The 26,520-nt window shown below is 37.2% G+C and overlaps 3 protein-coding genes across 15 annotated transcripts in view; 2 read left to right on the top strand and 1 right to left on the bottom strand.

Annotated features, from left to right (window-relative positions):
- Positions 1 to 564: 564 nt before the first annotated feature.
- qin overlaps positions 565 to 26,520 on the top strand; it is a 180,142-nt gene continuing 154,186 nt past the window's right edge. Inside the window, exons 1-3 of the mRNA XM_070113176.1 lie at positions 565 to 881; positions 5,728 to 6,431; positions 7,605 to 7,685. Coding sequence (XP_069969277.1) covers positions 674 to 881; positions 5,728 to 6,431; positions 7,605 to 7,685 — 993 coding nt within the window. The 5' untranslated portion in view covers positions 565 to 673. The remainder of the gene's footprint in view (positions 882 to 5,727; positions 6,432 to 7,604; positions 7,686 to 26,520) is intronic.
- LOC106620053 (daxx-like protein) overlaps positions 8,165 to 26,520 on the bottom strand; it is a 74,681-nt gene continuing 56,325 nt past the window's right edge. For 11 of the 13 annotated variants that reach the window (XM_036357882.2, XM_070113179.1, XM_070113180.1 and 8 more), the window contains 8 exons: positions 19,614 to 19,837; positions 18,689 to 19,054; positions 17,884 to 18,572; positions 13,747 to 14,547; positions 10,927 to 11,840; positions 10,670 to 10,875; positions 10,428 to 10,570; positions 8,165 to 10,318 (listed from right to left, as the gene is read on the bottom strand). In XM_036357882.2, the coding sequence (XP_036213775.2) occupies positions 9,541 to 10,318; positions 10,428 to 10,570; positions 10,670 to 10,875; positions 10,927 to 11,840; positions 13,747 to 14,547; positions 17,884 to 18,572; positions 18,689 to 19,054; positions 19,614 to 19,837 (4,121 nt within the window). In that variant the 3' untranslated portion in view covers positions 8,165 to 9,540. Of the gene's footprint in view, positions 10,319 to 10,427; positions 10,571 to 10,669; positions 10,876 to 10,926; positions 11,841 to 13,746; positions 14,548 to 17,883; positions 18,573 to 18,688; positions 19,055 to 19,613; positions 19,838 to 20,866; positions 20,940 to 26,520 lie in introns of those variants that run through there. The other 2 variants (XM_036357876.2, XM_036357884.2) reach the window with 2 other exon arrangements.
- Tssk (Testis-specific serine/threonine kinase) lies at positions 21,011 to 22,794 on the top strand. Its single transcript, XM_014238438.3, has one exon. It carries the CDS (start codon positions 21,201 to 21,203, stop codon positions 22,098 to 22,100), a length of 900 nt encoding a protein of 299 aa, XP_014093913.1. The 5' UTR covers positions 21,011 to 21,200; the 3' UTR covers positions 22,101 to 22,794.

Genomic DNA, 26,520 nt, shown 5'->3' with positions numbered 1-26,520 from the left:
TATTTGTTTGTAGGCATTTTCTTTATACATCAAATCAGAAGTTAAAGAGTGGTAATACATTATTATTAGTCTGTAGTCTGTAGTTTTACATAAATATATTTAAAAATAAATAGTGATATTTTTACATATCGTCACTTAAAATGCAAAAAACGTAACATCACTTTTCACAAGTTTACAGGAGAAGAAAAACGAACAAGCGAAACTAATTCAATTAAAGATACGTTATTTTAAAATTTGGGTATACTTGATTATATCTGATAGCATGGACTTGAAACTTTCTAAATATATGTATGTAATATTATATGATTTAATGAATCGTAATCACCTTAAAACTCTATTTCAAATTTTTTAATGATACGTTATTTTGCATTTTAAGTGACGATATATATTTAATTGTTGGATTTTAGTTAATACACCTATATGTATTTATCTAAGTTCTCATTTCCACTAGATGTTTTTTGGCGAATGCAACCCTGTGCACAAAAAGCGTTCCACATATTCCGATGCATTCCCAATATGAAAGGAATTTTTCGCTTTTGTGTTTTTGCTCGCATATTCGCCTTTTCATTATTTGTTTTCGTACACGCTATTTAATGAATACCGTTTGTTTTTAGTTTTGTAGTTTAACTTTCGCATTCAAAAGTAAAGTGCAAGTTAAATTCAATGCAGAAGCATGTTTCCGTGTCAGGCAGAATCGAAGAAAATTAAAACGCGCGAAAAGTCGGGCGCCACGGCATTAAGCGCTGTTGATAAAATGCAAAGTTTGAATCAGCCGGCAAAATTGTTTGATAATAAATTTGTGGTCACCGTTTTAAGGAATTCACGCTGTTGCCCTAATTGCCGCAGCGAATATTCAACGAATTATGATCTCCGTATGGGCGGTAAGTTGTAATAACTGGTTTCCGCGAGTGCCAATTAAATGCCTGAAATGTATAATGTGGTTCTTTGATTTTGTAAAGTTATAAAATAAATTAAAAGTATATGGTTGCAGATACCACATCAAAAGCAAAGGTTACAATACAAGTATGAGCGAATGGAAATTACAAGAATGAAATATGCACATTCTATGTACATACATGTACTGTTAGCCGATATATATACATACATAGATACAAGTTTTGCTAGAGTACTTAAAAAAGCGTGGTATATTCATACCCTTATCGGTTAGTAAGCAACAAGTATTTTTTATTCTTATTGGTGTAAATAACCACTTTCTAAAGAGGTATGGATTTGAAATATAAGTTATGTAGGCGCTTTATATAATTTACATAATGGGAGGATTATTTATGTATAATACATAGATTTTCAATAAAATAAAAACGCAATGTCAGAATTTAAAAATACGTTAAATACTCTGAAATTCGTATATTCTGGACTCGTAGTTATTACATAAAGTATAATATATAGAACTTTTTATAAGAGTTAAATTATAATATATATCAGTCGCATAAGATATGAATAATGTCTAAATGGAATCATAATTTAAGCAGAAAGGGTGTGTGATTTCAAATAAGGCGCTATAGAACAATTTAAACAATTATATCCTATTCAGTTTGCCACGAAAATTGTAATATCCAAAAGGAAACGTCGGAGATCCTTTAATATGTATATATAAATGTATAAAAAATTAGCTGAGTTGATTTAGCGGTAAATGTATAGTTTAGGTCCCCCAACTAAGGAGGCCTCAAAATTGAAATTAATTTAAATCGGGTTATTTTTACGCGTAGATTACAAATCCGTGAGCAGAAAGTGAATTTTTTCAATATTTCTTTTTTTTTTAATCGCGTCAAACTCCTTTCTGCACTGGCGGCCTTCGCCGCTCTTCAAAAAATAACCCTGGTCGGTCCAAAATCGGGATGTTCATAATTCAATCGCGTCAAAATCCTTTTCGCTGCTGTTTGTGCAGACATTCATTTAACACCTTTAAATAACGTTGACTATTGACAGTTACTGCTACACCGTTTTCTTCAAAGAAGTATGGCTCGACAACACACCTTGATGAAATTGCGCACCACGCAATGACTCGTTCTAGGTGAAGTTCCGTCTCGTGGATTATTTCTGGATTTGATTCACTCCATATACGGCAATTTTGCTTGTTAACAGGCAAATTAACAAGTGATTGTCCGCTTGGGCCATTTCAATCATTTTTTGGCAAAATTCTGGGCAAATGGCCATATTTAGAGAGTTTAACCGGCTTTGTATGGATACATGTTTAAGTCCTGAATTATCTTATGTAATGACCGTCTGCTAACTCCAAGTTGCGCCGATAAGTTGCGAGTCGAAACTCTTGGATTTGCCTGAATTGACGATGCAACAGCCGCGATTGTTTCTTAAACATACGGATCTCGATAGTACGGTCTTCTTGCGATATATCCAGATTCAGTAAACATGTTTACCAACCTCATAATGGTCCATCTACTCGGGGGAGTGTCGCAAAATCCTGTTTGAATTCCCTTTGGACGGTAATGACGGACTGCAAATCATGGTACTGCTGCACTATCCAAACCCTCTTTTGGGTATCCCAAATATTAATTTTTAAAAAACTTAAATAATAACCTGCCAATTAAACAAAACGTAAGTCGATTACTCACACAAAAAAATATGATTACAGTTTGTTTTATTGTATTTATATATTTATGAAATTGCTTGAAGATAAGATCCCAAGTATACCAGATCAATGTGCCAAAAATTAATGCAATCAGTTCTTTTTATTTTTTTAAGTTATAAAATTATAAATATTAACGGTTTGGCGCTCAATATAAATAAAGTTTGTTTTTTAATATTGTCAATACTTGAAGGTATTTCCCCGGCTTTGATCCTGCAAGTTGTAAGAGTATAAAATGTTATTAAACCCAAACTTAGCCCTTCCGTACTTGTTACAAGTAATTTTCTCCCCAAAAAGCTGTTCATTTGTCGGAATATTTTTAACACTTTTTTGAGACATCCATCTGAAACTTTTACAAGTCATTTTTCCCCAAGAAACTGCTCATTTGTCGGAACCTCCGATATTGTACGACTATAGGATATAGCTGCTATAAAAACTAAACAATCAAATAGCCTAATAATACTGCTCTGTATCAGCTAGCCTGGGGGCGAGTTGATGCAATGCGCCTTCCTAGACATCGAAGGTACTTTTGACAATACGTCTCACGAAAGCGTGAAAAGAGCACTAGAAAAAAGGAATGATACCAGGATTCGTATCGGCATAACAGGAGGTCCACAAGGTGGATGAGCTGCTAACTAGTAATGGAATTCGCTGTCAGGAATATGCGGATGACATGACTATTTTAGCCAGGGGTAAATTCGTAGACACTCTTTGTGACGTCGTTTCCTGGGCCTTCCGTTAGATGACCTCGACGACAACGAATATAGAATTTATCACCCTAACGGGGATTAGGTAACCGTTACAACGACAACAACAACAACATCGTACAAAGGGGATTAGGCCTGGGGTGGGGTTGGTTTAAACATAAACCTCTCGCAAACTACAATCGTTCCATTTACGAGACGAGGGTTCCTGCCAGGCCTCAACAATCTATCCTTTGGAGGCAGAGGATTGGAGATGACTAATATGGTGAAATATCTGGGCCTCACGCTGGATTCCACTCCTCGGTGGAAGCAGCTTGTGAACCTCACCATAGCCAAGGCTACAAAAGCACTCATGGTGTGCAATCGACTTGCCGGGAAATCCTGGGGCTGCAACACAAGGATTATCAAGTGAATGCACACCATGATCGTGAGACCGATTTTCACATATGTTGCGGTGGCTTAGACTTCAAAAGCATTGGAGACTTCGGTAGGACTCCAATTATTGAAGCTGCACGTCGTGCCTGCAGCTGCACATCGGGTGCAATGCGAATTCCCAACGCCACATAGAGTAATAAAAAAAGGCAGCCAAACATACATTGCTTCAAATGACAGCAGAAGTGTTTGGCAGAGAGAAGGTACCACTAGCTCTTCTCCCAAGGGACAGCATTAACAAAATGGTCAGCTTCACTAAGAAGTTTAAAGTTACCTTTGGCAGCAAGGCGAAATGGAATGATTCATCGCTGGACCTGCTGTTAAGGGATAGCACTATCAAGTGGTACACCGACGGCTCGAAAACGTCGGAGGGGATTGGTGCAGAGGTTGCCAAACTCTTCATTCCCATGGGAAGTTTTCCGAGCATTTTTCAGGCCGAAGTCTGTGCTATAAGTCGGTGTGTAGAGACAAACCTCCAACGCAACAATCGTAACGAAAGTATTGCTTATGAGGTTAAATCGCTACTAGTGCAGGAGTGTATAGAACGGCTGAACAGCCTATCAAGTCGCAACCAAATGCACCTTATTTGGGTGCCTGGTCACAGGAGTATAGCCGGGAATGAATTGGCTGACGAGCTGGACCGCTCTGCTGCTTCCAACAGAATAGTAGGACCGGAACCGTACATCGCGGTTGGTCTTCAGCCCATAAAGGAGCTGCTCCGTAAGGAGGAAAGAGTAGGCAGGGAGAGACATTGGCAACATCTCCAAGGCATGCGTAACCAATTTTCCTAGAAATAAATTCTGGCTACTTGTCGCGTTCTATATCGGCCATTGCAAGCTCAAGAAGCACCTATACAACATGGGGCTAGTTTCTTGATCTAACTGCCGATTCTGCGACACGGAGCCGGAAACCCCAGAACACCTGCTTATGAACTGCACAGCAGTCTGCAGTCGTAGAATTAAGTCACTTGGATCCATGTTTCCGAATAGGAATCACATCGCCTCATTACCACCTAGCTGTATATTGGAGTTGATCAATGTGCTGGGGCTAAGTGAGTCGTTGTGACTTAGGGTAAGGCATAATAGACCCTAAGTCTAGTTGAAGAGACGAGTTGAAATATACCACAATAAGATCACATTGCAGAGGGGCATATGCAGTTCAATTTTTTTTTTTAAAGTAAGCATGGTTCCGCTCTATCGACGCTGTGAAAATGGGTTAAGTCAGGTGGAAACTTCGCCCACTCCCCTTATAACGGTACTGTTAAAAAATACTAAAAGCGCGATAAATCAAGCACTAAACACGCTAGAGACATTAAATTTTATCTCTGGGATGGTATGAGATGACTATAGGAACCGCGTTCAAAATTAGACAGTGGGCGTGGCACCGCCCACTTTTAGGTGAAAACCCATATCTTGGGATCCGCTAAATCAATTTCAACCAAATACATAACATTCCCTTCATATTTCTATTATATAGTGCGAAAATGGGCGAAATCGGTTTACAACTACGCCTATTTCCCATATAACACCATTTTAAATTCCATCTGATTCTTTCACTTTCCATTATGCAAATCAAGCGATTGTATCGGAGTAAAACTTTGCGTGAATAATGCGTTTAAAGTATTCCACCTAGGGAATAAAAATTGTCCAAAACTGTTCAAGCCCCTAGGTACTGAATGTGTGCCTAAAGTTGACTTTTTACCGAAAATACCGGTCAATGTGTAAGATATATAATTGAAATTCAAATAAATAAATGAAACTCTCGATAATAGTATGTTTTTGTGTCAAAAATGGGTTGAATCGAATCAATAATTCCTTCAATATAAATTATTGCCAATACCTGGGCTTTGATCCTTGCAAGTTGCGAGAGTATAAAATGTTCGGTTACGACCGAACTTACAACTTTCTTACTTGTTTTGTTTTGTTCATATTTTATTTTTCATTGGCTTAATTTTCGTTTAATAGTTCATATGAAACTTAATTTCAGATTTGCACGTCAAAAGCAATCGACCGTTTCTACTCGGCTGCGGGCATAATATGTGCGAAAACTGTATTTATCAAAATCACCAGAATCTTGTTTGTAGCGTTTGTCAACAACCAATTGTCATAGAGAAACGCGGCAATGTACCAAATTCACCGAATAGCCATGCCATCCAGCAGACACAACAACGACACTATACTCAACCTCGCCACGAAAATTTTAATGTACGCGATTACTTCTACATGAATTTCTTTTTAATGGGCGAACTAAATCATTTGCGTTTCTATCGTCGTGAAAGTTCGGCAAATAACACCTTAATGATATCTGATCGCAGTCCGCCATCGCCAACATCCAGTGGAAGTCGTACGCTAGCACCTGGCATACATGCGCCACTGAACCGTTTTGTCGAGCGCTGCACAGAGTGTGAGCTGGAGCCGGCTGTCGGCCTATGTCGCCAATGTACTGTTCACTACTGCCGCATCTGCTATGATTCCATACACATGTATGGTAAGGCACTGAAACGCCATTCGTTCGTGACGCTCGACAAGGATCGCCAAGCCGTTAAAGAAACGGAATTACCGCGTCCCGTTTACTGCCAACAACACAGGCGCGTTAAGGATCGGTATTGTCACACGTGCCAATTGATTTGTTGTTACGTGTGTGTGCAAAGGATGCATAAAACGCACCACGGCATGTTATTGGTGAATGAGGTGGGTGTGGGTGGCAGTTTGTTTAATTATTTATTATTTAATTTTTATACTCTCGCAACCTGTTGCTACAGAGTATAATAATTTTGTTTACCTAACGGTTGTTTGTATCACCTAAAACTAATCGAGTTAGATATAGGGTTATATATATATAAATGATCAGGATGAAGAGACGAGTTGAAATCCGGGTGACTGTCTGTCCGTCCGTCCGTGCAAGCTGTAACTTGAGTAAAAATTGAGATATCTTTATGAAACTTAGTAGACATGTTTCTTGGTACCGTGAGACGGTTGGTATTGCAGATGGGCGTAATCGGACCACTGCCACGCCCACAAAACGCCATTAATCAAAAACAAATAAATTGCCATAACTAAGCTCCGCAATAAGATACAAGACTGTTATTTGGTACACAGGATCACATTAGGGAGGGGCATCTGCAGTTAAATACATGCTATAATAACAAAATTCACTGGAAGCAAATGTTTTTAGCACTTCTATTGACGGTGTGAAAATAGTTGAAATCGGGTGGCAACTCTGCCCACTCCCCATATAACGGTACTGTTAAAAACTACTAAAAGCGCCATAAATCAAGTACTAAACACGCTAGAGACATTAAATTTTATCTCTGGGATGGTATGAGATAACTATAGGAACCGCGTTCAAAATTAGACAGTGGGCGTGGCACAGCCCACTTTTAGGTGAAAACCCATATCTTGAGATCTGCTTAACCAATTTCAACAAAATTCGGTACATAACGTTATTTTCGTGCGAAAATGGGCGAAATCGGACTACAACCACGCCTATTTCCCATATAACACCATTTTCAATTCCATCTGATTCTTTCACTTTCCACTATGCATATCAAGCAGAAATGATTATATATCGGGGTAAAACTTTGCGTGAATAATACGTTTAAAGTATGCCAATTTGTGACCAAAAATTGTCTAAATCGAACCAAAACTGTTCAAGCCCCTAAGTACTAAATATGTGGACCCCAGTGCCTATAGTTGACCTTTTACCGAAAATATCAACCAATCCACAAAGAAATCTCAAACGAGTATACCATTTGACTTTGCGAGAGTATAAAATGTTCGATTACATCCGAACTTAGCCCTTCCTTACTTTTTTTTTTTTTATAATTTTAGTTTTTTTAAATTATTATTTATGTTCGTTTATAGAATGAAGGCTTGCAGGATGAAATTGGCACTATTTTAGAATCGGTGAAAATGTCACGTGAGGGTCTGCGTAAATCACAGAAGGTAAGTGAATTGACACTTATTTGTGCTAAAAATACAAAAAAATGACTTAATTGATTTAAGTGGTTACCCCTTTATAGGATTTTCAAAATATGAATATTTAATTTTTTTTTAGAATAAAGTTCGTTTTGACCTATAAACATTATTCAACTGGTAGAATAGTAAAAAAATGTACCTGTCCTATTCGCCGTAGTATCGAATTGTGCGGGTCAGCCACTATCTAATACTTAAAATACGGGCGACTATGGTACTCGGAAGCTTTCATACCTATTCACTTGAAATTTTTATCTCATACCATATGCAACAATTTACAGTAGTATAGGTTAAATAATCGAAATTTACAAACATCCTGAAAAATTGGTTGGTAAACACCTCAAAATAATTCTCTCCAAATATGAGTCTTGATATTTAAAGGTTTTTCTTTTGTTTGCTTTTCAGTTTTGCTTTTTAGTTTCCTTTCTTTTTTTTTATTAATAAAAATAAAATTTTATTTCTTAATATCTACTATTTAAAAAAAATATATATATAATATATACATATATCTTATGCTTATGTGTGTAATTGAGTTCTCTATATAATGGTCCTTACCAATTTTTTCATTAACCTACCGGTCAAATTAATTTTTTCGGTAATTTTTCGTTAAACAGGTGAAACCGTTTTTTTTTTACAAGTTCGCCGTTTTGCGAAAAATTGATGTAAAGCTAAAAACTTAAGTAGTCTGCTCTCAAAGTTTATGTAGATTAAAATACCGTTTCTAATTTTGATTCAAATAATGAGTTCCTAGAATCACCGTCGTTTGTCGAGGCCCCCTTGAAAAAACTAATTCCAGAGATTAACCCAGTAGTCGCCATTTTTTTTAAAATCTCAATAAATACCAAAATACATGTTTAATAAAGCCTGAAAGAGCAATCGCATTACTTTTCCATACTCACATTTTTTTTGTTTTTTTTTGTTTAATTAACAAAATGGCGACCTCAGAAAAAACTAACAGTTAATTGTTTACAAAAAATCGAAATTAAAAGCAAATATCCTTCGATCAGGCACAAGTTTTTTATGTTTACAAAAACACGAAAGTTTCAGAGCTCCCGAGAACCCTTTGCTAATTATCTAATAACTCGAAGAGTATTTGTTGAATTTACTGAAAATTTTCAGAGAATATTTCTGAGATATTATACTTTAAGAAAATGCAAAAATAAACTCGACTTTTTGAAAACTCTGACTACCCATAACCCATTATACCCTTTTTGAGGGCCTAATACCCTTATATTTGTTCAAAATAATTATGTGACGATTCAAATTATAAATTGAAGTTCATTTATCATTTTTTTTATCATAAAGGATTGTTGCTAAATTTATTTATTTTTTATTTATTTAACCTTATTTATCATATTTACATTTCGTTTAAAGTATGCGTCATCCAAAATACTAAAAACTAAATTTTCAGTTTTTGCATTTAAATAGTTGTGTACAAAAACAAGCAGTTAATGAATATGGCAAGTAACATATATAGTCATTAACGGTCGTTAATTGACATGAGTTGCTAACCAATTTGCTAAATAATACTTAAAACTACAATTACTGTTGCATTTGTTGCAGTAAAGACAAAATATAAATACAAGTAATACCGTAAAATAAAAAATATTAAAATGTCGCATAATTATTTCATTCAACTACTGTTTCACAATTTAATTCTCAAATGGCATACGTTTGTGCTCCACCACGAATTGTTTACACACTAAAAATCTTATATTTTTATTACACCCAATCCCAACTCAATTTGTTTCTGTTGTGGTAAACAAGAAACGCTTCTCATACACATTTTCCCCTCATGCCTCCGCTATTCTGCCACACAACACATTTACCGCACATCCTTCACACTCTCAGCGCCATAGTACATCTTGGCTCCCAGCTGACCAGCTGCCCCCTCGGCTTTAATTTCGATTACTTCCACTTTTTCCACATCGATATTGGCCGTTTGACGCACGGGTTTCGGTGATGACTGCACTTGTGATTGATTTTCCTTTTGCAGCAGCTGCCTTTGGGTTGTTGTCTGCGCCGTCTCCGTTGTTAGTGTTCTACTCGCCGCTTCGGCATTTCGTAGATTATGCTGCGCAGCTGGTGCATCATTTGAATCATCATCATAGTCGGGCCCTTGTGTTGAAGAGACGACGATCGGTTTCAGACTAAATGCGGTCGTGCCGTCCACCTTACTCGCAGTCGCTGCCGCCGATACGGTCGATATTGTGGAACTTTCAAAGGTATCAATGCTGCCACGCTTCGCTATATCATCGACTTCGTCGTCGATCAGTAGATTGCGCTCGGAGCTTTGTTCACTCACGTGTGCATTGATTGCGCCAAGATTATTATGTGCGTTCATGGTTCGTGGCAGCGTTCGCAAGTCCGCCACTGTAGTCACTTCGGTATCGCCATCATCATCAGTGTCATCATGGACGTTGTCATCGTGAGCGTTTGTGCCATGCTCCGCATCAGCTCCGTCACTGGCTTCGTTGCTTTCGATGTTGTTGCTCGTTTCAGTGCCTGTGATTGCTGCAACATCTGCAATAGCCGCTTTTTCTACTTTCTCCTTTTCAATTCGCATTTTTTCCTCCATCTCTTGGAATTTCATTGCTAAATACCTGCGAGACGTAGATTGGGATTTGTAAGTTAAAAAATAGAAGACAATCTAATGACATATTGTGTTTGATAACTGGTCGAAACAACAATAAATACTATGTATAAGTTTACTTGTCGACAAGCGGTCCACTGTAGTCTTCGGGGAACTTCGGCGTAAATGGTAAAATATACTTGTAGAGACGTTCATTCAGCACATAAAGCTGTGCAGTTGTGGAGCATTTCACATTGAACCACCAGTCACAGGTGAGGGCAATCTAGAAAAACAGATAACGGAATAAAATAAAAATGAAAAAATAAAATAAAAAGCTAAAGAAATTAAAAAATGAGAAGAAATATCGTACAAAACTACCTACCTGACTGAAAATGGTGCCATTGGGGCATAGAAACGAAGCCTTGCCGCCATTCAGATCGCAATAATGCCACACTTGACAGTTTGTTTCCGGATCTCCGAAGAAGCCTTTGTAGCGTTGCTCCGCACAGTTGAAATTTGTTTGTGGTATATCAGCATAATTGGGATAATCGATGCCAGCGCGTCCGGTGCTCGGACCGGGATGCTTATCTAAAAGCAAATCATTACGAAAAGCAATTATCATGAAACTTCAATACCTACTTGGCACAACTGGCGATAACACACTACTGAGGTCTGGCACTGTTCCGTTCAAGTCTTCGCTGCTCGTGCCGTAGTCATAGTCCGGCGCGACAGCCGGTCGTTCATGATGCTGGGACGGATTCGGCACAATTGTTTGTGTTTGTTTAAGATTCTCCAATATCGTGACAAGCGTCTTAATCGAATTATCAATATTTTCCGGCGTCAGCGTTCGTGGCAAGTGATTGCTCGCCTGCAACTTGTGCAGAATCTCTGCCAACGAGGAGGAGCGTATGTCTGGTAATTGGTTGGGATCCAAAATCGCTGTGGTTTTTGCTGCCACTGGCACCGGTGGATTGTAATATTCGGGCACATTTACTTGTTGTTTCTCTTGTTGGTTTTGCTTAGTGGGTGGTGTTACTTCTAACGCAGGTGGCGGCGCTGGTAGTGTCAACTTGCTAGCGATACCACCGGCATATTTGTGTGATGGACGTAATTTTGCTGCTGGCGTTGCCGGTTTTATAACATCGCCAAAATTGAGCTTCGGCTCGGTATAAGCATATTTCTGTTTAACCACCACAGGTGTAGCTGCCAATTGCGCTGGAGGGGGTGGTGGTTGTGATTCGAGCGCTTTGGCGGCCATAATTGGACGCCTTGTGGCGGAGTTATGTTTGCTGTTGGCCGGTGGCAACGGTTGTAAGCGCTGTGTTGGCTGTTGCTTGTAGATTGGCCTGTGGGTGGAGTCATAGTAATCTTGGTTAATGCCGCCGACAGGTGCAATCAATGGTGGCGATGAAGTGGATATGAAAATAAAAGTATCTTGTGGCGTTGCAGCCTTTTGTGGCACGTTAGTTACTACGTTGTGTTGTTGTTGCTCATCGTCAAGCGATTGCTTGGGATCGTCAACGATGTAGTCAATGTATTGAGTTGCCGGTGGTCTGTGGGGGTGAGATAAGCTTTCGACATTTTAGTTGGGTTTCTATTATAGTAAATATAACTATATACACAATGTTACTTTGATGCAAAATAATTTTAAAAGTATTAATAATAATTAATTAACGCTTTGTAGGTTTTTTCGGAAAGATTGTTCTTTTGTTTAAATGTTTCTATAGAATGCTGCCGAGAGTTACATATATCAGACTATCGTATAAACGGTTTATCATCTATTATGCATTTGTGTTGTTGTTGCGTTAGCAGCAGAAAACATTCCCCAAATAATTTTGTATCATTTCGGGTTTTCATCGATTTTTGTTTCAAACACACTTTCGTCGGATACCCTCCCGTACACAATATCGGTATATTTTCTGTCTGGTTTCGAAGTATTTAATCTCAATCATTCATATTGCTTCATTTTTCAACTTACTAGGTGCTTATAAAGTACTCAAACATATAGAATATTCTAGATTAAGATCTTTTTAAATCAGAATTTAGGAGACTTGTTGATATTTTGTTTGTTGCTGCTGTAAAAAGTGGCAATTCTTAGCCATATGTTTTACCAGTTTCGTGTCTTAGGCTTGACGGTTGTGGAATTGTGCGATTATTGTGTTATTTTATTTTAAGGGGTCACACTAGGCGTGCCCTATTGACGATCATAATCAAATTCAAAATTCTCTAAACACCGGTTATGAAATTCGAGTTTTAGCAAATCTGTATGCACATTTTTTTACCTTCAGACCATGAAAAAATAATCAGCTACTATACTCGTATCTTTTCCTCATATTAATTCGATAAATTTTTTCGAAATCGGCGTGAATTGAGACTTGTTCTGAATTTACCTAGCATCTTTTAGTCCAATTTACAAAGAAAAAATTATTTAAATATAAAATAAATACTCGGTGATTTAAACAAAAGAGTTAGAAGCTTTCCACCAATTTAAAATTTGTTATTAAGTTCGATAGCTAATTCAATGATCGCATTTGGACTAATGTATGCAGGCCTTTGTGACGCCATGAAAATAGAACTCCTGTATCCGACCTTATAAGTTGGCAATAAAAATTTGCTTAGGCGTTTAATTTCTATCCAGCTCGGCGAGATATTTGGAAGTGTGAGCTCCCAAGTGATTAAGCCTGATCTCTCAAACGCGGGACAATCAAGAAGGAAGTGTTGAGGTGTTTCCACCTCGTCTTCTTCCATGCAGCTTCTGCTGCTGGCATACGCTAAGATTCTTAACCTTACAGCGTAGACGCCGATAGCACAATGGTCTGTTAGAGCCCCGACAACTAGGGAGACGCTAGCCTTACTGAGGGCGAAGAGTTCACTGAAGCTCTTACGATCGATCATGATCCCAGCGCCGTCCAATCTCCCGCAAAGCCCTGCTATTCGGTAGTAGATCAAACGGCGCTAGGGTGCCTTTCCTTGCCAGCTCATCAGCTTTACAATTACCTGCGATTCCACATAAAATTGGACAAAAAATCATACTACCATAAAGACTTGCGGTTGCAACTATTTTTTTAATGCTGCCAATTTATAAGAAGTCTTGCCACCTGTTTGCGAAATTTACTTCAAGCAAATCAAATTATATTCGATAATTAAAAATATTATTTTTACAAATATTCGACACTTTTCAGTAGGATTGCCAACTATCTAATCATAGATATATAATATATATCAAAAGTTCTTAGAAATTTTATAAAAAAGTGATATGACTTTTATGGTTATTGTAATACTTATTGATGTTAATGAAAATTATGTGCGGATTTTTGGAATTTTTGTAAATTGTTGTACTGAACCCAGAATGTAAGCTTTTGCTTGTACCTTATATCTGATAATGCTAATACCTAATTACATAATGCGATTTCATACACCAGAGTTATTTTGTAGGCTTTGCATGAAATATTTACTCACCCCAAACCGCTTACGTATTGTGGCCGTTGCTGCCGATATGCAATGCCACCACCACTTGAGCCTTTAATCTCCAATTTTTGTTGTTGTTGTTGCTGCTGTTGGAATGCATCCAATGCCTCGCTCACCAAAGTGCGCACGGGAATTTTTACAACTTGCTTGACCGTTGCCACATTCGACGGTGGCTGATGATTGGGCGGCACATTCAACTCGGGATGTGGATACACGGCATGCCTTATGGGACTATGTTGCGGATAATTAACTTGTGCGTTCGCATCTAATTGCTGCTGATTATTGGCGGCGGGGGCAAAGGGTGGTGCGGGTGCAGATGGGGGAGCCTCGCCATCTCCAAGCACCACAATTTGTGAATGTGGCGGTTGCTGTGGCTGCTGTTCCTCGTCGTATTGTTGTTGTTGAATAAAGTTTTCACGCTGCTTAGCGTGTTCGCGTTGCTTCTGTTGTTGCCTATTGTAACGGATACGTTGTTGTAAATAGCGCACGTATTTCTCCTGTGGCGTCATTGTCTCATCATTCAAATACGAGTACGAATCCTGCTGTGGCACCAATTCTTGCTGCAGCTGCGGCTGTTGTTGTTCTTGCTCTAGTAATTCCTGTGCCGGCGCAATCCCGTCGAAAAAATTCACCGGTCTCGGCAATTGGAAATGCGACTGTTTTTGTCGCGGTCGCGTCGAATGCCTTTGCGAATGTATTTGTTGTTGCTTCAATTGTGTTTGCTTTTGCGGTGCAGATGTTAATGATGGATGCACAGGTGCTGATGGCTCATTGATTATGTGATAGGAGGAACTACAATGAAAATGACCGCATACGCGAGATAATAAGCAATGAGTATGTATGTATGTATATAAGTATATGTGTACGTGTGTGAATTTGCGGTTTAGAATGACAAACGAAAAATGTTAATATGCAAAATCGTGCCAACAATCGGTAAAAACAATATGACTAATAAGTTCAACGGTAAATGTCGCTATGTCACACAAAACACACACACTTACTCATATAGAAGAAAATAGGTGTGTTTGTATGCAGTGTGGGGCGTATTGTGTGACCCACCCTTGTTGTCATGTATCCGTGCTGTGGCATTAAGCAATATCTGCGCACATTATCGTTGCAATTTGTCATGTTCGCCTCAAGGCCTTTATGTCATACAATTTTAATTTTCGGTTCTTATATAATATGATTCCCAAAATTATTTGGTATGGATGTGTAGAATTGTTTCAAATATACGTGCATACGTAAATATGTACAAAAAAATAGTTAAAATATCTTCAAAAAAACCGCTGCATAAATTCGTTTTCCCAAAATTAATTTTTATGGTTAATTGCGAAGTCAGACTCGGTCGCAAGCATACAACAAATGTTTTATAGAAAGTCAGATCTAAAGAAATAAAAAATGTAATTTTTGAGTTAATAACGCAGAAATGATCATTAACTAAAGCTTTATATGTATGTATGGTATTAGTAATAGTTTTCAAACGTGGAATGTATATGCCGTTATTATTCCGAAGAAGGTGAGCAAAACTTGAAAACTCCAAAAGCGTGTTTTTTTTTGTCAAAATATTGAAATTTGAGTTATACCTGTACTGAAGTAAGGCCACAATGTGTTATTGAAATATTATATTATGAAATGACAATATACAAGGTGCGTTCCAAAGTAAACAGTAAAAAAGTAACAAAGTAAACTCTAGTGGCGCCATCTATATGTCGACTAGTGAGTTAGAATCTGCTATCCTTAATCGACTTCCAGTAAAAATTTCATGACATTTATCTGTTGGAAGTGAAGTTATTGCGTTTTAAGTGTCAGTATGTTTTTGTCATCGGTGCAAAAATGAGCTTCGAACAAAGAGCCAACATTGTTTTATAATTTTTTTTTAAATTGGTAAAACTTTTACCAAAACGTTTCAATTGATGAAACAAGTTTATGGCGATGATTGCCTATCCCGTAGCAGAGTGCACGAGTGGTTTCAACGTTTTCAAAGTGGTCGTGAGGACATAAATGAGAAATGAGCCGAAACCCAAAAATCGCGCCTGGTCAAAAGTAAGACAATGTTGATTTGTTTTTGTGATTCCAAGGGTATTGACCACTAAGAATTTGTTCCACCCGGCCAAAACGTTAATGCGGTATTCTACCTTGGAGTTTTGAAGCGTTTGGTGCGCTGTATTCGACGTATTCGGCTCGAATATAGCGAAGATGGAAGTTAGCGTTTGTTGCACGATATTGCACCGTCTCATCGATCGACGCTTGTGGCCGATTATTTGACCAAAAATAACAATCCACCACTAACCGTATTCACCTAATATGGCACCGTGCGACATCTACCTTTTCGAAAAAATGCATTTGCCAATGAAAGGAAAGCGTTATGTAGACGTGGAGGCCATTCAAAATGCTTGCACCGGCATACTGGCGGCCATACCGGTCAACAAGCTAAAACACTCGTTCGACATGCTTTTGGACCGTGCAAAACGCTGTATTTAAGCAGGAGACTATTTTGAATAAAATTAATTGACTTTGCCGATAAAACCATTTGTTCTCTTTTTTTTTTTAAAGTCCTGTTTACTTTGGAACGCACCTTGTATTGTGACGCGATGAGAGCAAGGTGCTACTGTTGTGTTTTCATTATAGCGTGAGCTTTAATTATGATATAATATTATGGTCTTAATACTATATAAATATAAAATCCACTTAATATAGAACTACTTCAGATATCCATCGTACAACATGCTTAAGACTATGAGCTGTATCATCATTTTGGGTATATTGTCAGTGAAATGCTTGGAAACGATCTAGCTTCACAAACAAAATGTCATTATAATGGAAGGAGAGTTACTTTTCCTGGGACAAAACTCCATCAAAAAGCTATGAGGAGATACACAAAATGTAAACTATTAATCTTGTTTGTTACATTCCGAGACAAGAGGCAGAAGCTGGCTGACTCCATTCAACGCAGATTCCATTAAGTATTGAATAAATCTTCGAAGAGTCAAACGTGGATTTTTTTAATTCCTTAAGCAATATTCCAATATTATTTTTAGAAGAGTTATTTTTGAGGACAATGTGAGTTTTTATGCTTCAGAATTTCACTTTTTCTGTTTTACTCTAGTAAAAAAATATCCATTATTTTTGCATTAAGTTGAAGTTGGAATAGTTAAAATATCAAATGTGCACCGTTGTGTTCAATAACTTGTTACCATTTTGAAGGTACTTTCATACTACTTCTCTCATAGAAGCTATCTTCTCTATTGACCAAAAATTGGGACAGTCGATTTTCACCAGCTTCTCTTGAGGGGAATATTTTATTAGCGAAACTATTCAACAGAAAGATGCTAATCACTTGGTGCCAGGTCCGGACTAGAACGTATTTACGTTCTCGTAAGAGTTGTGATTCGCAGATGGAAATCCGGTCTTATCACAAAACGGAAGTTTTTTAATACGAAATGTTATTTTTCTAAAGTCGTATAACGCGAGATGCAGATTACTAGACCTATTATAACTATTGTGGTGCTTCTAATAAGAAAGGAACGCCGAGCTTCTATGAAGTTTTTATGATCTGTTCGATATTTCTCTAAAAATATTGGACCAAAGGTGTAAAGTTACCTAGCCTTTGAGTAATTTTTAGTAGAAGTTGAAATAATGCAAACCAAAACTTATTTTAAAAAGACAAAAAGAGCTTTAATCCCTACGGTTTTTCAATAAATGTCCACAGGGATAACATTTCCTAATCGGATTATCAGTTCATTTGGTTAAAATCTCACATCCTTAAAGATATGTATATGTATAAAATCTTAGCAATACATTTTTTTTTATTTATGTGAACCTGATTAACCCAACCACGTGTTATTCATTCCATTTTTATTTCCTTGACAAATTTCTGTCATTCGAAAATTGATTTCGCGCATTTATGAGAAACCAAAACGGGCATCAAAATTAAGTGCAAATACGGTTGTAAATCCCGGTGTCCCGTTTTGTTAGCTCCGAAAATTCTCGGGTTTTAGCCAAATATTGTAATTTCTTCCCTGAAAACCTAGCTGTGGCAACATCAACACAAACGAAGGAAAACACCGTACCTCAATTGGCGTTGTCATTATTTGTACGGAAAATTGTTGAAATAAATTTCACTCATACCTTGTCGTCGAATGTGGAATCAGTGCTGCGCCTTTGGCGGGTCCTCTTGGCAGCTCTGCTTGCTGTGGTGCGAGTGTATCTCCGGGTACGCCAGTTTCAGTAATGTACTTTTGCTGTTGTTCATACTGTTGTTGTTGTTGTTGGTGATGCGCTTCAATCGGTACATCAGAAGGTACTAGCGTATAGACGTTGCCTGCTGTGGCATGCGGCGGCGAAATTGGCTTGAATTGTGTGGGTTGTGGTTGTTGCTGCTGCTGTTGTTGTGGCAGATTGACTGGCTGCAGCGGTGGCGACAGATCGTCAACCAACACTACCGTCGGATTGTCATAGCTATAATGAAGTGCGTTGACATCATGATTGTTGTTGTTGTTATTGTTATTGTCATCTCCGCTTACTGGCGTGTAAATAATCGGTATAAAATGACCTGGTAGTGTATTTGACGCTGTAAATGGTGTTAAATTGACTTTTGATGATTTTGGTCGCGTTTGCTGGCGAAACACTGGCGCCTGTTGATGCTGTTGTTGTGATTGTTGTTGCTGGAGTTCATGTTGTGACGCAAATACCGGCAGTTGTTGCTGGTGCACACCGTTATGGCGAACCGTCTTCTGTCGCAGCGGTTGCGGCTGCTCGTACGGCAGCTGTTGCACCGCTGGCGGCTTTGTGGGCGGGAAATGTTGTACCGTTTTGTGCTGTGAATTATTTACAACATAATTAATTTAATTTTCTCGTTAGTTTAACGGCAAATCTGCCTTGAGCAGCATTGATGCATTGTTCATTGCCTTGACCTCCGCTCCCTCCAACTTACTTTGTGCTTTATGATGGGCGCCACTGTGGGTCCTGGTGGTCCGGGTGGCAATAAATGCAACACTGGCACTTTACTGCTTTTCGTATTGATGAGTGCTTGTGAGAGTGGGGGTGGGCTGTGTTGTGGCATGGCTGTAGGCGGTGGTGATGATGGTCCTGCGGCGGTGTATGCCAACTTATGATAGACATCGTCGACACTTGGAAGATAGTGTTGTTGTGGCGCTGGTGCGCTCAGTGTGCCAGGTGGTGGTGCGCGTAAATTCATGTACTCCTGCGGCAAAGGTATGCGTTCACTGGACGGTTGTAGAGGACCTTCCACCGACATCGGTTTCGTATATTTGCTGCTGTGTGGAAGCGCTTCTTTCGGCTGTGGAAAATAAAAAGAAGTATACAATTGATTTGATTTTACAAAATTAAGTATATATGGTACATATGTATGTATGTGGGGTTTTAAAATAATCAGGGTTTTAAAAGCCCATACATACATCTCTGATGTTGAAAGCTTAAAAAATTCTAAAATTATCATTAAATGTTCGGCTTAAAATAAAAATAAAAAAATATGAGGAGGCCTATCCTTGACTTTTAAATTCAACTTAACGTAATATAATATTAAATGTGATAGACTCAATAACCTCGTCTAAGACAATTCCATGCATTTAATAAAAGTATAAAGCAAGAGTTTTTTCGAAGCTTTTGGTAGATCTTAGCTCTCTAGAAGACATTTTAAACTATTGACTATGCTAATTCTCTTTTTTATTTTTTTTAAGAATTTGTAACAAGATTTAAATCCAAATTAAATCCAAAATTTTGTTTCTACATGTGCAAGTATTCGGATCCCGCATGCGCTCACTTACAAGACCACCTTTGGAGCGTTTGAATCTCTTCAAAAACCGTTACTTATGTAACGTATGTAAATTTTTACTTACTCCTTGAACCGCATATTGTTGATTAATCGGAAAATCCGGTGCCAAATAGAAAGCCATGTAGGGTATCAACCGACGATTACGCTCGGAAGCGCTTAACACCGAGTCACTGGCAAACGTATCATTATTTGAATCAAGAAAAAGCTCTTCTTTAAGTAACGTCTTTGTGATGTTGGCAAATTTTGGTACTGGTGTAACTTGTATGCAGTTACCGATCTTCAGAAATGCTGTAGAAAAAAGAAACAAAAGTATTTTAATAACAGTTTATTTTAAACTTTGGTAATTATTAATATTGAAGTAAGTTTCAAAGTCCTAGTTTGGTTTTTTGCTTTTTCGCTACGTCTAAGTCGGAGGATATGGGATTGCTAGATTAATCTTTCCATAATCCAATAATCCACAGTCTCATTAATAAAAACTAAATCATATCGAAGATGATAGAAAAACATTTTACCTCTATTATGTACGACGACAAGTGTTAGTGCATTTAGTAACCGCTTGGAGACCATGCACCAAAATTTGGATTATGAGTAGTATGGTTATTTATTAATTTGAGTTTAGACACGCATAAGAATAATTAGTTTTGCGAAACATATTCACATAAAATTTCAAGGACGTCATTTTTTTCCACTTTATGTTACATTTCACGAATTCTTGCACAAATTTGAGAAATACTGATTTAGTAGCCAGGACTGATAGACCGTCAACCATACACCAGTCGCCTTACACAGTTGGATTGTACAAGCTATTTTAGAAATCGTCGACGTACATAAAAATATTTGCAATCGTATCATCGTTAGTGCATCGCGTTAAGTGTGGTATCAATATAATGAATAACCGTGGTTTTAATGCCAGATTTTATTTATTAAAAATTACGTAATACACGTATTTTCTCCTAATTGAATTCTTTTATGATTTTATTTTCAATTTTAAATAAGTTGAGTTTTCTTAAAGCCCTTCTTCCAAAAATTATGACGCCTTAAACAATCTGAGCATAAACATAAAATGTTCACTTCTTAAGTTTAAAGGCCGTCCTTAGTACCAGATTTTGAAATATGATTGCGATTTATTCAATTATTAGTTTAAAACCTAAAATAGCCCTTTTTTATGGTCACTGAAATTGATATACATACATCTTTCCATATGGGAGAACTTATTTAGGGCGCTGTCTGAAATGCCTCGAACCATTCTAATTCAGTGCAAATATTTCCAATTTATATAAATAAATATCTTATGCACATACATATATTCATACATACGTTGTTTACTAGAATTGCTTTCGTTCGTTGCATTTGCGGTTTGAATACATAAAAACATAAATAACGAATAAATTATAGAGAAAAAGTAGCGAAAATAAAATGATAACTGGCTGGAACTCTTTTCTCAATAGCTTCTTTTCCAAAATTGTCAAAATTTCATTGAAAGGAGATTAAATTTTATATATATATTTTTTTTATAAAAATTCTTTGAAATCAATAAAAGTTTGCATAAACACTATTTTGGTCTACTCTTTCGAGTGCAAATTCAAATCATCAGAGTACCATCTTCAGATGCAATTAGACAAAATTTCAACATTATAAAAATCCAACAATTATGTCAAAATTTTCGACAACCTCCAATCGCCAACTGAATACGCGCAGCTCCGACATCGACGCCTTGGCCCAGCGTGGCTACAATATCGGACACAAAATTGGCGAGGGTTCCTATGCGACCGTTATCACAGCCGGCTATGCCGACGACGCGGGTCATGGTGTACATTTGGCCTGCAAGATAATTGATAAGGCCAAAGCACCCTCGGATTTCGTACATAAGTTCTTTCCACGAGAACTGGAAATACTAACAAAAATCGATCACCCAAACATCATACAGATACATAGTATACTACAGCGTGGGCCGAAAATTTTCATTTTCATGCGTTACGCGGAGAATGGTGATCTATTGAGTCATATCAAGAAATCGGGACCGGTTGAGGAGTTGCAAGCGAAAGCCTGGTTCATGCAGATGGCGAAAGCACTCAAGTATCTACATTCTCACGATATCGCACACCGTGACTTGAAGTGCGAGAACATATTGCTTTCGAAACGTCTCAATATCAAATTGGCTGATTTCGGCTTTGCACGCTATTGCTGCGACGACAGTGGACGTGAAATTAAATCGGAAACCTATTGCGGTTCAGCGGCCTATGCCGCACCCGAAGTCGTATGCGGTCGGCCATACGATCCAAAATTGGCCGACGCTTGGTCACTTGGCGTTATACTATTCATAATGTTGAATGCGAAAATGCCATTCGACGATAGCAATCTCAGTAAGTTGCTGGACGATCAGCGTAATAAGAAGTTTGCATTTCGACGGAAATTACAAGATCACATTTCGGCACAGGCCAAGGCCACCGTGGCGGTACTATTGGAGCCGGAACCGCATGCGCGTTGGAATTTACGTGAAATATTGAATTGCAGCTGGTTGCGTGCCGACGAGGAGGAACCGTTGGCTTAGTCCTAAAGACGAATACGTGCGTCATACATCATGCGACAGTTTAAGCAGTATGTCTGATTGGTTTTGGACCTAATGCCGTTGAATTTTTGTATGGAAAAAAAAGTAATTCTTTATATCTATATATATTTTTTTAATTTGCGCATGTAAAATGTTGGTCATTAGTGAAACTGCCCTCTAAACACACTGTAAAGCCTGTAACATAACAATTTTGGTTCTGAAATTATTATATATATGAACATGCATGTATATATAATGCGCATATGTATATTATATATGTATATATACTATATTTATGCTTTAGTTTTCGGCTGTTAAATTCCTGAAACTCCCACCGCAACCTCCTCAACTAATTAATTTGACTCAAACGATTGCATTCGAATGTCATAATTTTTCTCTATTTTTTATAAACCCAATATTTAATTTTATTTTTTGTTTTAATTGGTCACAATTAGATTTATCTGGTCGTGGACCAAGGCCAGTATCGAATTAAGACTGATTTGTCGTACATATACAGGAGTATGGCGTCTTTGTCGGCGTCGTCTCCAACCTATAAAAAAGCCAAAAAATTTGATGATGTGCTTTAGAGCATTAGTATTTCCAAATACTACTCTTAGTTATATGTGTCAGAAAATATCTTAAGTTAGTAAAAAAAATTATTAATTATAATAAATTGTAATTGTAAATTTTCAAAAAAGTGCTTGTCCGTTTGTCTGTCACTACGAAAACAAGTGTGTGTTTTGAAATTTTATTTCTTTGATGTGAAGGCAAAAAATGTGATGTGTAATTGTGTAGTCTACTAGTGACTGTGATTAGCTGGTGTTTATTTTCTTGCTGCTTAGCTAGTGTGGAACAGCTGGAACCCGTTCAGTTTTTGATGTTACTTTTTATTTAAGATGGGGAAAAAGGATTGTATACAAAACAAACAGTATCTATGTTTCCTACAAAGCGGAAACATTTTAACGGAATCTTCGGCCGTCACTACATAGCTTTTGGTCTCTGTTAGACAAGAGTCGTCAAAAAACACAGTGCAGATATTCCATGGAGAGGGGGTTAGCTGACGAAAGCTCTATCTATCAATGGTAACCAAGTACTCGTTTTTTATTTTTTTGTTGAACTTGAAGAGAAAAATTACTATCATTGAGTATAACAGGGTGATCAATAGGAGTAAAAATTCTTCATTTTAAGAAAAAATCATTTTTGGTCAACAAAAATTGAAATTTTTGAACATTTTCCATAGATGGTACATTTGGTCTCGAAAGTCTGTATATTATATTATTATACAAGTATTCCATCGATCCCTCTTTAGAAAAAGTATTGGGTGTTCATAGAATATGTTTTCTTATATAGTAGAACGATCTTTTAAAAGACAAATATAATTTTTTGTAATTAAAACATATGTTTTTGAGTTAAGTTTCAGTCACAGGTCATTATTTTAAATAACTAATATACTATTAAACAAAAAATAAATATTCGATTGCACCAAGCAACGCCGTTGTAGATGTGCCATCGCGATTGGACCGCATGGAAAAGCAAGTTAAATGTGGGGAGTTGATTGTGTAGATTGTTAATGTTTTGCAACATTTCTTTGCATATTCGACATAATTTAATTTCTAGTCAGTTCGGTTTAAAGTAGTTCAACTTCCTGCATTATTCAGAACATGATTGCACTAAATATATATCGGATCTCACGATTCAACTCAAGTTTGTCGATTCCGGCTACTGGTGGTCTTTTCACTTCACATAAAAACGGTTTGTGAAAATGTAGATTAATCAAAATTACATACAACTATATATCGGGCTACCAAGAGTGCTCGATGTTGTTGAAAGGCAATTTACTTTATACTAGTGGTATGCAAGGGTGATAGTAGACACTGGTAGCTAAGTACTACGCTATAGTCTTTTACAGGCAGCATGTATATCCCCTTAAGAGGCTTACATTGACTGACCTGACGTCGTCATATGCTTTCTACTAGTCGTCTTCTGTCTAATTGTTGAAAATGGTTTCTAGAAACTTCGTGTGGAAGATTGTTAGACCAAATATGATGAGATACAATATTGTTTGTTTCTTGAGAGAGATGTCAAAATTTACATAGATGTACCAACTTTGCCACCACTTAAAATAATTAGAGTGGACATTCTCAAAACAATTTTTGGGCATTTTTATACTTTTTTATACTAAAACTAACTAACTTCTGGCAATTTCAGATTATTTTTAACATAATGCGGTTGGTAATAACAAAAAGGTATATTCATACGTATTTGTAACAACGCAAAAATTAATTGAGATCAAAACTATGTATTCATCTATGAAAGGATATTAAAAACATAAACGCCCAAAACTTCAAAAATATATGTACTGTTTCACTCTCCGAACCGAAAACTATTTCTTGTTGACCTTTGGCTTGCAATCACCACTTGCATTTATTAGAGGCAAATTACAAATACTCTTCGAGTCCATATTTATAATGTGCTCTCTTCCAACGAATGCATTAAATGTCTAATTTTATTGTCCAACTGAACGAATGTAGCATTTGCTCTTAAAACGTCACAAATAATTGCGGCAAAACAATTGGTGGTGCACTCCACTAAACACATACACACGTACTACTCACTCGTACATACTTGAAGACATGACATGAGGCACGAATCTGCTGTCAAGCAGGGGGTAGTAGTCAGGCAGCTAAGAGCGCTGACGAATGCATTGCTACGGAGAATAGCTTTTGATTTTACTGCACATTTATATGTATCTGTGTACGTGTGCGCTTGTGATGGCAGCAAATTTAATTAGTGGCACCAACAACTGTAACAACCAAACAGAATAACTATAAAAGCAAAGATAATTAATGCCGCAAATGCATTCCGAGACAAAAGCAAATAAATACATACATAAATAATAGATATTAACCAAAAAACAATAATTTTTTTTTCAAAAATATAGAATTTAAAAATATTTGAACAATGCAAGTTACATAAAACTGAAATTGCCTGTCCGTATCTGTTTGTACAGACATATGTACGTATAACTCCATTAAAAATTACTTAAAAAGGTTATAATTTCATTATGCCACTTTTTTGTGGCTGTCCGGAAAAATATCGCTACGACGCGTGATGTGTGGAATGCTACGATACCCCGCCAGCTTTCGGTGCTCTATGCTTGAACCCTCTTTAACTTTTGCATGTCGGCTACAAAGTGCACTATATTGTCGAGTTTTCGCGCAACACACTGTTTTACCACATGCTTGGTGGCAGTGCAGTGCGATGTCATGCCGTATGCATATGTGGTAATCTAAAACAAGTGAAGTTGCAACTTGTGCGCAATATATTTCAATTACAGATTGGTTGAAAAGTTTCTGCGTTCGAAATGAAAAAATATTGTTTTTGGTACGAAATATATTTTTTTTATTCAATATAATCTCTCTTAACTTCAATACACTTATTCTAATGATCCTCCAATAATTTTATGCCATCTTTATTATGACTTTCTGGAAGCTCTACAAAATACCCGTCAACGGCTGTAATAGCTTCTTCATTCGACGAAAAACGCTTTCCACGAAGGAATTGTTTCAGTCTTGATGAAACATTATTTTTTTGTGCTGCAAACCAGGTCTTTTCTCACGAATTTTTTCATCCAGTTAATTTAAAAGGCTGCAATAATATTCAGAGTTGATTATTATACCTTTCTGCAGATAATCAATCAACAAATTCCTTTAGCATCCCAAAAAACTGATGCCATAACCTTCTTTGCTGATCGTTGTCACTTCAACTCCTTTGAAGCAGAACAAGCAGTTTTTTGTTGAATTGTCAACGTGTGCAGAACTAACTTTCCAAATAGCTTTTTCATATTTAATTCTCCATGTAAAATATGAAGTACTCGTTCTGAGATGCCTATGACATTAGCATATTCACGCTTAGTCACACTTGGATCCTCAATAAGAATATTATGATGCTGTTGGTTAGTACGACCACGTTTAAATTCACCAGCCCAAAACTCAACGGCCTGTTTTGAAGGTGAGGACTCCTTATACACTTCTAACAATTGTTCAAAAATTTTCTTTGCTTTTAAACCTTTCAAAACAAAGAGCCTAATCCTACTCTGACACGTCAACTTCAAATGGTTTGTAAACAAAGAATTAATTGACAGAATGACTTGTAACTTTGCATGTGTTCTCGTGACAGATGTACCAACTTGAGAAAAAAAATTTGGAGCTAGTAGTGCTATTTCTTGGTGAGACCAACCAACTTTTCTATCAACCTGTATATACTTTTTAGAGTCGTAGTTTGTGGAAATGTATATACCTGAAACATACATATGTACATCTATAGTTTATTTGTGACGAAAAGGAAAATACCAATGTGGAAAATAGTCACCAAATGGTGTCAGCCTTGTAAAATTATGTCTTTTGAAACCACTTAAAATTTT

The sequence above is a fragment of the Bactrocera oleae genome, chromosome 2 (genome assembly GCF_042242935.1).
Source record: "Bactrocera oleae isolate idBacOlea1 chromosome 2, idBacOlea1, whole genome shotgun sequence".
Taxonomy (NCBI): domain Eukaryota; kingdom Metazoa; phylum Arthropoda; class Insecta; order Diptera; family Tephritidae; genus Bactrocera; species Bactrocera oleae.
Note: the sequence above shows the minus strand (reverse complement) of the source record. Positions and strands in the feature narration are given on the sequence as shown.

Coding starts and splice junctions, on each gene's coding strand:
- Tssk (XM_014238438.3), top strand. CDS start 21,201: ATGTCAAAATTTTCGACAACCTCCAATCGCCAACTGAATACGCGCAGC.